Source organism: Panthera onca, chromosome A2 (assembly GCF_046562875.1).
Source record: "Panthera onca isolate mPanOnc1 chromosome A2, mPanOnc1 haplotype 2, whole genome shotgun sequence".
Lineage (NCBI taxonomy): Eukaryota > Metazoa > Chordata > Mammalia > Carnivora > Felidae > Panthera > Panthera onca.
The window spans coordinates 6,474,884-6,489,961 of NC_138340.1; the positions used below are offsets into that span (position 1 = coordinate 6,474,884).

Genomic DNA, 15,078 nt, shown 5'->3' on the forward strand with positions numbered 1-15,078 from the left:
GTCCGTTACGCATCTGACTTCGGCTCAGGTCATGATCTCATGGTTCGTGAATCTGAGCCCCGCATGGGGCTCTGTGCTGACAGCTCAGAGCCTGGAGCCTGCTTCGGATTCCGCGTCTCCCTCTCTGCCTCTCCCCAGCTTGCGTGCGCTCGCGCTCTCTCTCTCTCTCTCTCAAAAATAAGCAAACGTGACAAAAATGCTTAAGATCGTCAGTTTTATGCTATGTGTACTTTGCCACGATTAAAAAAAAAATCGGTTCCTCATTGCACTAACCGCACACGACAGCCACAGGGAAGAGGTAGCTACCGCGTTGGACAGTGCAGCCTGAGAACATTACTGTCCTCGTAGGAAGTTCCAGCCGACAGTGCTGCCCCTGTGTGAACGCGGCTTCCCTTCCGGGGCCACTTCTGTTTCCCAGGGCGGGTTGGGGTCCCGCGGGGCCGTGAAGTGGCTGCAACAACAAGTCTGAGGGCTGGGGGGAGGGGGTCAGGAACACTCCCCAGCGTCCAAACCTTGTCTCAGGCTGTGCCGGGGGGGGGGGGGGGGGTCCTGTCCAGCCTCAGGGAAGCCGCCTGTCCACGGACAGATCTGCCGGCAGCCTGGGAAGGGAGGGACTGAAATCAAGGGGTAATTAGGAATCGACGTGTGGCCAGACGTGGGGAGAGAAGGGATAGGTGATGAGCCGCTGTGGGAAGCCAGGGCAGAGTCCAGCCTTTGGTGGAGAAGCTCACTTGCGAGGGACAAGAAACTGCCCCAGCCACAAAATCTATGCAAGCCTCTGACCTCCCCATCTGCAGGGCCTTCCCCTTTCTTCCTGTTCATTATCTCCTTCATTTGCAACCGAAACGTCCCCCTCCCCTTACCTCCAGCCAGGAGCTCAGTACCTTCTACCTTCGAGTTACCCATTTGTGTGTTTAGGTAACTAATCTGCCTCCGCCGTTAACCTGCCTCCCCTCTGGCAGGTGGGTCTGCGGCCACCTTGTCCCTTGGCTGCGGTATCTAGATCGGGGCGGTCAGATGGCCGTTGAAGCGATAAATGACCGCTGGCCGGTTAACTTCACCTTCTCGTACCTTGGTTTCCCCATTTGTAACATGGAGAAAATGGACACAACGATAGATCTGGTTACATGGCGGTATTAAAGCCGCATGCCGGCGCCGGCTGGCCAGAACCCGATGATCACGTTTTCAGGAGATGTGTGCCCTGGTGATTGAGGAAGCGGTGATCAAAACGTGCATGATGCAGACTTAACAAATTACGTTACAAACAAAGGGAATGGATCCTCACCGCTTCCTATGCTCTCACTGCATTTTTCTGTTCCTTGTGCTCTTGAGGTTATTTGCTGCTGTTACCGCTCTATGGCGGATACGCTGTTTAATGCTCTGCTACAGTGTGTATCTCTTTGTTTTTTAAGTTTCTTTATCCCGAGAGAGAGCCCCTGCGAAGGGGGAGGGGACAGAGAGAGAGAATCCCAAGCAGGCTCTGCACTGACGGTGCGGAGCCCCACGCGGGGCTGGAACTCACAAACCCGTGAGATCGTGACCCGAGCTGAGATCAGGAGTCGGATGCTTCACCGACTGAGCCACCCAGGCACCCTGATAGTTAGTACTGTCTCTTACTGGTTCCATGTGCAACAGTATCTCTGGTACCTTCAAATGGACGGAGGCAGGGGTGTTTACACCGTGGAAATTTGCAGAGGCTGCAGGTGGGAACCTCTCTGCCTTCCTCCCCGGGGCGGTCTTAAATGTTTACGAGCACGCCGCAGGTTTGGGGGACTGGTGTGGAGCAAGCATGGTAGACGTGAGACTCTCGCCGTTATTATTTTGTTTGGCTTCCCCCTCCCTCCTCCAGACTCTCTGTCTGTGCAGACAGCACCCGGGCAAAGCTGTTGACCAGCTGTTTTTCCTCTCCCTCCAGTTTGTCCGACCATCTGCAAGTCGCACGGCTGCACGGCCGACGGCCTCTGCTGCCACAGCGAGTGTCTGGGCAACTGCTCCGAGCCCGACGACCCCACCAAGTGCGTGGCCTGTCGCAACTTCTACCTGGACGGCAGGTGCGTGGAGACCTGCCCGCCCCCCTACTACCACTTCCAAGACTGGCGCTGCGTGAACTTCAGCTTCTGCCGGGACCTGCACAATAAATGCAAGAACTCCCGGAGACAGGGTTGCCACCAGTATGTCATTCACAACAACAGGTGCATCCCTGAGTGCCCCTCGGGGTACACGATGAATTCCAGCAAGTGAGTCCTGGGCGCGGGTTCCGGGGAGGGGGCGGCAAAGAGGGGAGGCCACGTGTGGTTAGCACTGTGTGAGAAACACGAGTTAACAGGCTATGAGTGAGGGGGCGGCTGGCGACTGGTTCACATATATACATATGTACACACACACACACACGCTTGGATCTATGCCAGTTCTGCCTCCTGTTTTTGGTCCTGGCCTTTGGAACAGGAATCGACAAACCTTCTATAAAGGACTGGAGAGCAGACGTTTTTCAGTGTCTTACCCACCATTAAATTTTTTTTTTAATTTTAATTTTATTTTAGTTTTAAATTAAAAAAAATTTTTTTAAAGTTGGGGTGTCTGGGTGGATCAGTCAGTTAAGGGTCCGACTTCGGCTCGGGTCATGATCTCACGGTTCGTGGGTTCGAGCCCCGCGTCGGGCTCTGTGCTGACAGCTCAGAGCCTGGAGCCTGCTTTGGATTCTGTGTCTCCCTCTCTCTCTGCCCTTCCGCTGCTCAGGCTCTGTCTCTCTCTCTCAAAAATAAATGAACATTAAATTATTTTTTAAGTTTATTCATTTTGAAAGCAAGAGAGAGAGACACAGAGTATGAGTGGGGGGCGGGGGCAGAGAGCGAGGGAAAGAGAGAGTCCCAAGCAGGATCCGAACTGTCAGTGCAGAGCCTGATGTGGGACTGGAACTCACGAACCATGAGATCATGACCTGAGCTGAAATGAGGAGTCAAACACTTAACTGACTGAGCCACCCAGGCACCCCCTCTTACCCACCCTGTTAACGGTTTTCTGGGCTTAGCTTTGGTAATAGAAGACATAAAGACAGAGGTCCTTGGTTTCCCCTAGAATCCTTCCCACGGACAGGACTGTCCCAAATGATGTAGCCGCCCAGATGTTACAACCAAGAACAGAGCTGAGGTTTTTATGTTTTCCCCAACTGGAGCCAGACAGCATGCTGAGATTAGCCTGGAGCACAAGGAGGAGAGAGACTCCGTTCTAGACTGTTCCCAGGGCTTTGTTACGTTTTGAAGGACACTGCCATGAAACCATTTCCTACTGTTTGGGTGAGAAATAGGGTTTTCTCTTTTCGGAGGTGAGTCAGATTTCCTATACACATTGCAGACTTTTTGTTCATGATGTTAGATTTTTAGATGAGCTATTTCAGTGTCTCAGGGCCATAACCAAGTTTAAAAAATCTGTTTCCTGGCTTTTGTGTTGAGGTTGGAACCCCCCCCCCCCGCCGCCCCCCGCAAAACAACAAAAAAACAAATCAGAAACAGACGCACGTCCAGGGACCTTGAGCTGATCTGCTTACGTAAAAAATCTTCCTCTTCAGACTTGAGAATTAGCCAAGCAAGCGTGTTCTGGTGGGAAATTTTATTTCCCCGGGTGGAGTGGGTGGGAAGGAAAACAGTCTTTATTTCAGTTCTTATGAGCCTCTCTTTGAGTGTTTGTGAAACCTGCAAGTACAAAATGTTTTGTTTTACTTGTTTTTGATAGAACCTATCAAGTGGCTTTGTTGACCAAAAATAGGCTTCTATAAATCAACTTTGCACGCCAGACAGGGGTTTGTTTTTTTTTTTTTTTCCTGGCCAGTTTATCAGTCAGGTTGGGAAAATGACCATAGTCCTTTTGATTCATTTCTGTTTTTTGTGTTTTTTCCATGTTTGAAATACAGCATGGATATTAACATCTTCCGGTGAGATGTTTGTTTCAGAGACATTGGCTTTAAATAAAAGGTCTTTTGTTTTTTTTTTTCCCTGACCGTAACTGAGACCTGAGACATAGACGAGACTTCTTTGTTGTGCTTGCTGATGGCCCAGTGGCCCCGCCTAGAACCAAAGCCCCAAGGAACCGGCAGCCTGCCCTGTGATGTCTGGGTCCTTTACCAAGGGGAAGAGGGCAGAGGGGACAATGCCAATTGTGACTCGTCATAGCAATATTTTACTTCGTTGGCTTCAAAAAAAAATCAATGGCTTTCCGTCTGAAGTTATTATTATTATTTTTAACGTTTATTTATTATTGAGAGACAGACAGTGCATGAGCATGGGAGGGTCAGAGAGAGGGGGAGACACAGAATCCGAAGCAGGTCCCAGGCCCTGAGCTGTCAGCACAGAGCCCGATGCAGGGCTCGAACTCACAGGCTGCGAGATCATGACCTGAGCCAAAGTCAGATGCTCAGCTGACTGAGCCACCCAGGTGCCCCTGAAATTTTTATTTTATGAAAGACTTTAGCTCGCTCGCCCTTCCTTCCTTCTTTCCTTCCTTCCTTTCTTTCTTTCTTTCTTTCTTTCTTTCTTTCTTTCTTTCTTTCTTTCTCTTTCTTTCATCTTTATTTTTTGAGAGAGAGACAGAGTGTGAGCAGGGGAGGGGCAGAGAGAGAGGGAGACACAGAATCAGTCTCCAGGCTCTCAATTGTCAGCATGGAGCCCGACGCGGGGCTCGAACTCACGAACCGCGAGATCACTGCCTGAGCCGAAGTGGGACGCTCAGCTGACTCAGCCACCCAGGCGCCCCTAGTGCTTTTATTTCTAATGTGGTTTGATATCAAATAAGGCCAGATATAGTTTCTTCCATTCTTGTGGTTTATCTGGGAAATGGTTTTTGGTATTTTCAGAACTGAGGTCTGGGAACCTACATGATTCATTAAAAAGCTTTAGATCACTATCTACGGTCACTTTGAAGTCCATGGTGCGAGCACCTGCGTGCTCTTTCCTGGGATGAGGAGAGTGAATATTTGGGATGAATATTAAGAGTGCAGTGGGTGTGGGGCATCCCTGTTCCCTCCCCCTAGAATACTCTGCCCCTTGATCTTTGCATGGCTCACTTCTCCTCGTCCAGGTCCCAGCCTAAAAGTCACTTCCTTTGAGAACCCTCCCCTGTTTGACGGCCCTGTCTGAATTAGCATCTGAGTACTCCTGGGCACATCACACAACTGTCACTCTTTTCACGGCATTTACCACTAATTGATGTTCTAATTGCCAATATGTTCATTTTACCCAACCTGACTATAATGTTTCACAAGTGTATCGGTTGGCTCCTGCCGTGTAACAAACCGGCCAGCACTTAGTGATGTAAAACAGCGCTCATTTCTGATTTTTAATGATTTTTGTGGGTTGACTGGTGGTTTGTCTGGCCTGGGCTGAGCCAGCCATGATGGATGGTATCCGATAGCCTCTCATATCTTAGATGGGCAGTCAGGGCCTCTCTCTCCACGTGGTTTCTCAGCCAAGTAGCCAAGAAGGGCCTGGCCCCAATGTACAAGTACTTTTCAAGCCTCTGCTTGCATTACATCTGTTACTGTCCCATTGGCCAAAGCAGGTCACAGGGCCAAGCCCAGATTCAGTGAATGGGGAAATCGACACCGCTTCTTGGTGGGACGGGCAAACAACCTGTGGCCACTTGTAATCTCCCACAGGCAAAGTAGATCATCTGTTTTGTTCACTCCTGTGCGCCTGCAGCTTAGAACAGGCATTGGCAAGGGGCCAGATAGTAAATATTTTCAGTTCTGAGGGCCATATGGTCTCTTTGCAGCTACACAACTCAGCCCCTATAGCGTGAGAACAGCCTTAGATGATACACAGACCCATGGGTGAGGCTGTGCTCCAACATAATGCTATTTACCATGACAGGTGGCCTGCTGGATTTGGCCCGCGGGCCGCAGTTTGCCGCCCTCTGGCTTAGAGTATCACCTGTCACATAATAGGTGCTCTGTGAATATTTGCAGAATCAACAAAAGAGCCCAAACATTTGGTCACTATTCCATTTCTGCCCCAGCTGTTCTGATATCACCTGGGAGTCTGTGATACAATTCTGACACTGAGCACCTGGCATGAACATCGGGCCCCGTCCTCCACGAGACTGCCCTCGCTCCAGATATCAGCCACACTTTTGGGGGACCCAGGCCACCCATAGTTCTGATCGGCTGGCTATGAACTTGGGGGTTCTCACGTAGCCTAATTCAGGTTCGATAATGTGCTGCAACAAGTCACAGTAGTAAAAAAAAAAAAAAAAAAAAAAGCCATACTGTTCTGTGAGTCCTGAGCCTGTTAAGGGTAGTGCCCTTGGATAGGAATGCCTGCAGGGCTCACCCAGGCTGTGGTGAGCTCCAGACGCGTCCCCACCAGGGCTGGGCTGGCCCTTGTTCTTATTATGATCACAGGACACATTTCAGCAAAGAGTCTCTGAGAACTTTTTTTTTTTAATGTTTATTTATTTTTGAGAGAGAGACAGAGAGAGAGAGAGCGTAAGCAGGGGAGGGAGAGAGAGAGAAGGAGACGCAGAATCCGAAGCAGGCTCCAGGCTCTGAGCCATCAGCACAGAGCCCAGCGCCGGGCTCCAACCCACGAACCGCGAGATCACGACCTGAGCCGAAGTCGGACGCTCAACCCACTGAGCTCCTCAGGCACCCCAGGACTATCTGAGAACTTTGAGGTACAAGGGTGATGACTCACAAGTCCTGGAGGTTACATGGCACCCTTGCGGGCCACACAGTGAGATCACGGATAGAGAGTGTGGACTGGGGCTCCACCGTTACTGGGGTCCTGGCCAGGGGTTGGTCCCGGCCAGGGGGTTTGCGGGTTCACTCGTTGGTATATTTAAAGCATACGAAGAGGAATTAGGGCAGGAAGGGAGGAGTGGTGTCACTCGAGAGGTCAGTTATCTAGGTCTCCCAGGGCTTTCTGACAGAGGGAGCTTCATGAGTGGGGGCATCCGAGTTCCTTATCTGGCTGTGTTGTTCGGAACGTGGGCAGAGGGATGACTTTTGAAATGGATGCCTTGACGGTCAAAGCTTACCGCCAGGCACTTATGCTACTCACACTTACAAGGACAGCATTATTACTAAAGATGCACACATTGTCAAGGACGGTCCCAGCTCTGCCCTGTGGAGTCAGGGATGCGGCCCTCCCAGCATTCGCTGTCCAGGAAACGTCACTGAGCTGCTGTCCAGAATTTTTCCTGCGGGGGGCGGGGGGGTCTCATCACACAGCTGTGATCAGTTGAATCCTCGTCCGTCCGTCCATGTGATTGAACTCCCATCTTCAGTGGCTGAACGACCCACACATCTAACCCCATCCTTGGTCTTTTTGGTGACCAGCCCCCTTCCTAAAGCCACCTTGGGACCACCTCATTAGCATAACAAAGATGCTCCCACCTCTCAGGACATTCCAAGGGCGCCTGAAGCCAGGACTGGGACCCGACCGGATGTGTTCTTTGTGGCACTATCATCACAGAGGTCTCTCCAAAGAATGAATGTGCCCCGGTGTGTGACTAAGAACAATGGCAACACTGATGCTGCTAATAAAAAGTCGCCATCAGAGCAAAGACGCATGATTCTTGTTTTCCATGTGCCAAGCACTTGAGTAAAACCCCCGCTGGACTGACTTGGCCGTGTGCCCACTTCTGACCCCCTCCTGCGGGATAGAAGGTAGTGCCCGGCCTGGCCTGGATCTTGCCTGGACCTAAGGGGGCTGTGCCAGCCTAGACCGACCTCAGACCCTGCAGGGGTGGGGCGCAGGGGAGGGCTGGTTCCCAAAGGACTCCCAGGGGCTGTGTATTCTATTCGATGACCTGGGCTACAGGCAACCGAGGCAAAGGCTGCCCCCATCGCACACGATCCCGTGTGAGGTTGTGTTCTAGATGTGGGCTCGTCAAACTCACACAACAGGAAGCACCCCTTCTTCTTGGGGCGGCAGGAGGGGTCCTTCTCCCACAGGCCCATCAGCTCGGAATAATTCCCATCACCATGGTAACACCCAAGTCCCACCAAGGGAGTGTGATGGGAGACAGGGAGTCCTGTCTCTGCGGGGTAGAACGTGATCCTCCATGGGGTGCGGTGTGGATCCCCACTGATTTGGGGTATGGCAGGGGCCCCATCGTTTTGGGGTACAAGCATGAGTCTCCTGACTTCAGGGCAGTGCTGTAGGACCTACCACCATGAAGCACTGCCATGCACCTGCACATTAGACCGTGGTTCTTACTGTCCCCACAGGGGACCATGTCTGGAGACATTTTTGGCTGTCATGCCGAGGGGCAGGTGCTGCTGGGGGCCAGGGATGTGGCTTAACACCCTCCAGGTGTGGGCCACCCGCACCACGGAGAATTCCCCAGCCCCAAATGTCAGCCGTGCTGTGGTCGAAGCCCCCTGCCTTAGGGTGACAGCATAGGTCCAGTCACTTGGGACCCTGTGCAGTGTGGTATCTGCCACGCTTGTGGGGTTCTGTGTGTCCTGAGCCCCCTCTCTCCGCTCTTTCTTCAGCCTGATGTGTACTCCCTGCCTGGGCCCCTGTCCCAAGGTCTGCCACATCCTGGAAGGCGAGAAGACCATCGACTCGGTGACATCTGCCCAGGAGCTCCGAGGCTGCACCGTCGTCAACGGAAGCCTAATCATCAACATTCGAGGGGGCAGTGAGTGCTCTGGGGGTGGGGGCGGCAGCCGGCGGGGACCCACCTTCCCAGACACTCATCAGTGGAGCCACCCCGAGAAGTCGGCTTGCAGACCTGAAATTCACAGCTCAGCCCTGGCCCCACCCACCCTTCGATTCTCATTTTCCGAGTTGGAAATTTGCATTCTTAGGCAGGAATCTGTGTTTTTAGCAAGTAGGAACCGGTCCCTGTTGCAGGTCTGGGGACCTTGTGTTCAGGAATACTGTCACAGGCAAAAAGGCACCCCCGTGTTTATTTATTCAGGAAACATTTATTGAATACTGACAGTGAACAAAGCAAAACCCATGCATGATGGATCTTACAAATAAACACATCCACACATAATAATGTACACTTGGGGTGGACCCTGCTATGAAGGGAAGTACAGCAGGGTAACGAAGGGAGCGGAGATTGGCGACTTTTTCTTATAAAGGGCCCTATAATAAATATATTCAGGTTTGCAGGCCAGATGGTCGCTGTCATAACTACTCAGCTCTGCTGTTGTGGACTTGAAAAAGGCCACAGAGAACGTGCGGACAAAGGGGCGTGGCTCTTTTCCAACTGAACTTTAATTACAAAACAGACTGAATTTGGCCCCTGGGCTGTCATTTGGCAGCCCTGAAATAGAGAATAAAGGGGTTTGCTCTTTTTGAAGAGTTTCTGGTCTCGGGAGGCATATACTTTGAGCTGGAGATGAAGCAAACCAAGCAGGGAATATCCTGGGCAAAGGAGGGAGCCAGTGCAAAGGTCCTGAGGCAGGAATGTGCCTAGCTTGTGGGGAGGCCTATGTATCTGGAGGAGGGCAAAGAAGGTAAAAGATGAGAAAAAATAAAAGCACTGGTCACTGAGAGAGGGACTTGCAGACCCTGAAGTTAAAGGCTGCGGATCATATTCTAAGGATGATGCGTTTTGAGCAGGTTATGTTGGAGTCGTTTGCAGCCTGTAGGTTGACTCCTCACTGTGGGAAATTATGAGAGGGTAAACATATTTCTGTCGCAACTCACTGGATATTCTCTCCTTTCCTTAGACAACCTGGCAGCTGAGCTGGAGGCCAACCTCGGACTCATTGAAGAAATTTCTGGGTACCTGAAGATCCGAAGGTCCTATGCTCTTGTGTCACTTTCCTTTTTCCGGAAGTTACGGCTGATTCGGGGAGAGACCTTGGAAATCGGGTACGTGGCCCGGTTCTGTGTCTGTGGCCCCAGTGCTCACCAGGAAGTTCACGAGTTAAAACAACGTAGGGGTTTTTGCCAAGACATGGAAACACCCGTGTCCACGGACGGATGAGGGGATAAAGGTGTGGTACGTGCATGCAACAGAATGTCACTCGGTCGTAAAAAGGAAGAGAATCCTGCCATTTGCGACAACATGGAGGGTGTTACACTAAGTGAAATAAGTCTGAGGAAGGCAGATGCTATAGGATCTCTCATATAAGGAATTCCCAAAACAGAACAAAACCAAGCTTAAAGCTTACAGAGACAGAGAACAGATTGGTGGACGTCAGAGACGGGGAGAAGGGGGTGAGGGAACGGGTGGTCTAAAGGTACAAACTTCCGGGGCGCCTGGGTGGCTCAGTCGGTTAAGCGGCCGACTTCGGCTCAGGCCACGATCTCGCGGTCCGTGAGTTCGAGCCCCGCGTCGGGCTCTGTGCTGACGGCTCAGAGCCTGGAGCCTGCTTCCGATTCTGTGTCTCCCTCTCTCTCTGCCCCTCCCCCGTTCATGCTCTGTCTCTCTCTGTCTCAAAAATAAATAAACGTTAAAAAAAAAATTTTTTTAAAGGTACAAACTTCCAGTTGTAAAATGAATCAATGCTGGGGCTGTAATGTACTGCACGGTGACTGTAATGAACAATACTGTACTCTATATTTGAAAGTTGCTGAGAGAGAAAATCTTAAAAAAGTTCTCGTCATAAGAGACACTTTTGTTTAAAGCCTGTGAGGTGATGGATGTGAACTTACTATGTGATCGTTTCATAATATTTACAAGTCTCAAATCATTATGTTGTATGCCTGAAACTAACAGTGTTATAAATCTGTTATATCTCAATAAAACTGAAGGGGAACAAAAACAGTTTTTTTCGTAATTGAGGTATATAATTGATATATTAGTTTCAGGTGTATAAGATGATTCTATATTTGCATATATTGCCAAATGATCTTCACAAATTTAGTTAACAGCCACCATCACATACAGTTACAAACTTTTTTTCTTACGACGAGAACTTTTTTAACGTCTACTCTCTTGGCAGCTTTTAAGTATGTGATACGGTATTATTAACTGTAGTTATAAGGATATAACTTAGGGGGTTTTAAAGCCCCCAAAGAATCTGTTAGGAGAAAGTATCCAGAGAAGCCTGGAGAAGAAAGAATGTGCCAGAACCTGTCCAGAGACCCAGCTGAGGAAAATGATATAGTCACTCTTGGGAAATGGCAGTCCAGCTCAAACTTTGTGCCCTCCAAGGGTGCTGTCTGGGCTTCGTTATGAGTTGGAATGCAGGCTTGACCAGGGCCCTGTGATTTCTGTGTCCTGTGCCTTCTCACTTCTTGGTCCCCTCTGACATTGGCTGCACCTGCTCCTTCCTTGCTGAAATTCTCATCGGTGGCCCATAGGATTCTACTACTTGGGGATACGCTGCCTGCTTCCTTATCTCCCTCCCTTTCTCCGCCTGCCTTTGGGAGTTGGTGTTCTGGGCTCCCAGCCTTGGCCGTCTCTCTAGCAATCTTCTGCTTGTGCTGAGACCCCCAGCCCTGGCTTACCCTCAAGCCCGCCTCTAGCTGGCTGACCCCCAGAAACCTCAAACGCAACATGTACAAAATGGAACTCCTCTCCTTGCCCCAGCTGTCATTTTCTCATTTCTCAGATCCACCCCCCTCCAGGTCTGCTGACTCTATTTAGGTCAGTAAAACAACAGAAAGCTAGACTAGCTGTGTTTCATGCAGGTGGGGATGGACTGATGAGCGAGAAGTTTGAGGAAGGCTGTCCAACGAGTGCTGTCCTGTCCAACAGGAAGGTTCTGTCCATCTTTGTGCCCCTCATGGTCACAAGATGGCTGCCTCACCCCCAGCCTCATGGCTGTGGAACTGACGAGGAAAGGGGGAAGGACAAAGGCCCAGGCCAACTGACTGTCTCCTTAAAACAACCTGCCTGGAACCTCCCACACTCTCGCCCCCAACACTGATTCCTGCTTTTGTCTCCTTGGGTCACCTGGCTATTGTCAGTTGCGAGGGAGGCTGGATAAGTGAATGCCAGGAAAAGGGGGCTGTGGATGGCTTTTTGAGAAGCCAACTCACTGAACTGTTTATTTTATTTAAAAAAAAAATTTTTTTTTAATGTTTATTTATTTCTGAGACAGGGAGAGACAGAGCATGAGTGAGGGAGGGGCAGAGAGAGAGGGAGACACAGAATCAGAAGCAGGCTCCAGGCTCTGAGCTGTCAGCACAGAGCCCGACGCGGGGCTCAAACTCACAAACCATGAGATCGTGACCTGAGCCGAAGTCGGTCTCTCAACCGACTGAGCCACCCAGGCACCCCATCACCGAACTGTTTAGACTACCTTCTTGAATCACTTACCAGCTCACTCTGGTTTTTCTGCCATAAAACTGCCTTTTTGCTGAGGCTCAGACCTTTCATTTGGATTGTACCAATGACTTCCTAGCTGGGCATCCTAGCATCAGACCAGTGCTGTCCAGCAGATATATGATACAAGTCACATGTGTGGCTTTAAATGTTCTAGTAGCCACTGTGTGAAAACTTTAAAAGAGAGAGGTGAAGTGAATTTTAGTAGTGCATTTTACTTTTTTTTTTTTTTTTAATGTTTATTTATTTTTGAGAGAGAGAGAGAGGGAGAGAGTATGTGAGTGGGCAAGGGACAGAGAGAGAGGGAGGCACGGAATCAGAAGCAGGCTTCAGGCTCTGAGCTGTCAGCACAGAGCCCGACACAGGGTTTGAACCCACGAACTGTGAGATCATGACCTGAGCTGAAGTTGGACGCCCAACTGACTGAGCCACCCAGGAGCCCCAGTAGTGCATTTTACTTAACGCATTCCATCTGAAATGTCATTTTGACGTGGACTCAATACAGGACAATGATAAACAAGATTTTTTACATCCTTTCTTTGCATGTGAAATCTTCAAAGTCTGTGTTTTTTGCTTCTGGTACAGTCAGAATGGCCACGTTTCAGATGCTCAGTAGCCAGATGTGACTAGTGACTTCTGTCTTGACAGCACAGGTCCAGATGCTTCCCTTTTCCCATCTGTCATGTGCTGGTGGCCCACTGATCTTCTAAGACACAGATCTAACCCAGTTAGTGAACTGTTCTAGAACCTTCCTTTGCTGAGGAAGGTTAAGTGTTCTTGGTTGTGTTCTGGAATGCCGTGTGCTAGAGGGTTGGGCCCACTGTAGTCTTGTGGCCTGTCACCTGCTGGCCAGAGAGGCTATTTTTCTCTTCCCTGGGTCCTCCTCAGGTGCCACTGTGTCTTCCTTTCTTCCCCTCTGCAAAACCGTATCTCAGCCCATCGCTTACCCTCCTCCCCCACACGACTGAGCACAGACACCTTCCTGGCCATGGAGACTTCCTCACCTTCCCCTGTTCCTCCCACCCTTCATTTAACACTTAATGGGCACGTGCCAGGCAAGTGCTAAGGACTGGGGACGTAGCACCGAACACGATCAGCTCCAGCCATGGCCCCCCAGCCTTGGCGGTTGGAGGTGACAAACCCATGTATGACTGGGTTTGTGTGTGTTTCCATAGGAACTACTCTTTCTATGCCTTGGACAACCAGAACCTGAGGCAGCTATGGGACTGGAGCAAACACAACCTTACCATCACTCAGGGGAAACTCTTCTTCCACTATAATCCCAAACTCTGCTTGTCGGAAATTCACAAGATGGAGGAGGTTTCAGGAACCAAGGGGCGCCAGGAGCGGAACGACATTGCCCTGAAGACCAATGGGGACCAGGCGTCTTGTGAGTGGTGATGCCCTTGTCCTTCCAGCCCCTGGGCCAGATAGCATGGCTTGCCTCCCCCTTCAACATGGCAGTGGCCTCCAGGGGGTGTGCCACTGCCCCCCAGTGAGCTAGAACAACTCTGTGTGTTATAGGCTTTGTGAGGACAGGTATATCTTATCTCTTGACTACAGAGGTACAGTGCCTGATACTGGAAGATGCCACATAGGCATTGAATGAATGAATGAATGAATGATACCTCCTTATATATGGCCTCGGCTCAAATGCTCTAGCAGACCCTGCAGTTGTTATAGCTGGAGAGTGTTAGGTGACTACTCTCCTCCGACAGGTTCTTTCTTGAAGGAATGTCTGAGCATTGAAGTGCCAAGGTTTCCACTAATATCCACCTATGCAGTTGGTTCCTTGTGGCAGAATGTGGGAATCCAGGGTGGGGTGAGGAGAGCAAGGTTGGGGTGGAGGTTACGGGAGGGCTTGCGTCGCAGGCAGAGGGAATTAGTCTTTCCAAGGCCCGGTCTCTCCAAGATCTGCATGCTCTCTAGACTTATGTGGCATGTGTGCATTTGCCCTGGAGTTATGTCTTCGGACACGGAAGGCTTGCAGGGCCACATGTGTGACAGAATTGCATCAGGACAGATGTTACTGTTGAAAATCACTTTTCCCAGTAACTATTGGCCAGTTGTCCTTAGTTTGGTGCTGATGCTGTTACTCAGTTAAGCATCTGGCCAAGTCGCTGGCTTGTGGTAGGGATAGTAGGGGCCACCTTGCACGACCAGTTCTTGCCTCTAAACCCTGGGAGAAGACACATGGGAATGAGACCCATCAAGGGAACAGCGGGTTGACATCTCCTTCCTCATGGACGCTCTTGGAAATGTAGGATTACCTGCTTTGGGCTGAAACAAGTTTTTAGTACTGATATTGCTGTTGTTTTTAAACTTTCCTAGGTGAAAATGAACTACTTAAATTTTCTTACATTCGGACATCTTACGACAAGATCTTGCTGAAATGGGAGCCGTACTGGCCCCCTGACTTCCGAGACCTCCTGGGCTTCATGCTCTTCTACAAAGAGGCGTAAGTTGAAAGGTTAAGAGGTGTGCAGGTGGTGTGTGTGTTCAGATGTTCCCCTCTGAGATTCCTCGATCTCTCTCCTCCTTCTGGAATAACCATCATAGGTTCCTTTAGACCATCTCACAAGTTGATGGCATGTGAAGTTGCTAACATCTCCATCTGTCAAAACCAGGAATTGAAACAGGGTTCATTTGAAGGTCCAGATTGGCCAGTTTCCTACAGCAATATTCCATTTGGCCACATAGACGTACATCTCACCAAGATACATCCTTAACAGAATTTGCTCAGTCTACTCCATGGGCGTTTAAAAATTTATTTTTTAAATCTATTTGGCATTTTCCCCAACATTTAAAGAATTGTGGTAAAGCATACATAATATAAAATGGACCGCT

The 15,078-nt window shown here is 50.1% G+C and overlaps 1 protein-coding gene across 5 annotated transcripts in view; it reads left to right on the forward strand.

Annotated features, from left to right (window-relative positions):
• The window catches only part of INSR (insulin receptor), a 138,004-nt gene that overhangs the window by 82,050 nt on the left and 40,876 nt on the right, over positions 1–15,078 (forward strand). For 4 of the 5 annotated variants that reach the window (XM_060630132.3, XM_060630133.3, XM_060630134.3 and 1 more), the window contains exons 3-7: positions 1,916–2,237; positions 8,489–8,637; positions 9,683–9,827; positions 13,407–13,621; positions 14,563–14,689. In XM_060630132.3, coding sequence (XP_060486115.1) covers positions 1,916–2,237; positions 8,489–8,637; positions 9,683–9,827; positions 13,407–13,621; positions 14,563–14,689 — 958 coding nt within the window. The remainder of the gene's footprint in view (positions 1–1,915; positions 2,238–8,488; positions 8,638–9,682; positions 9,828–13,406; positions 13,622–14,562; positions 14,690–15,078) is intronic. The other variant, XM_060630137.3, reaches the window with a different exon arrangement.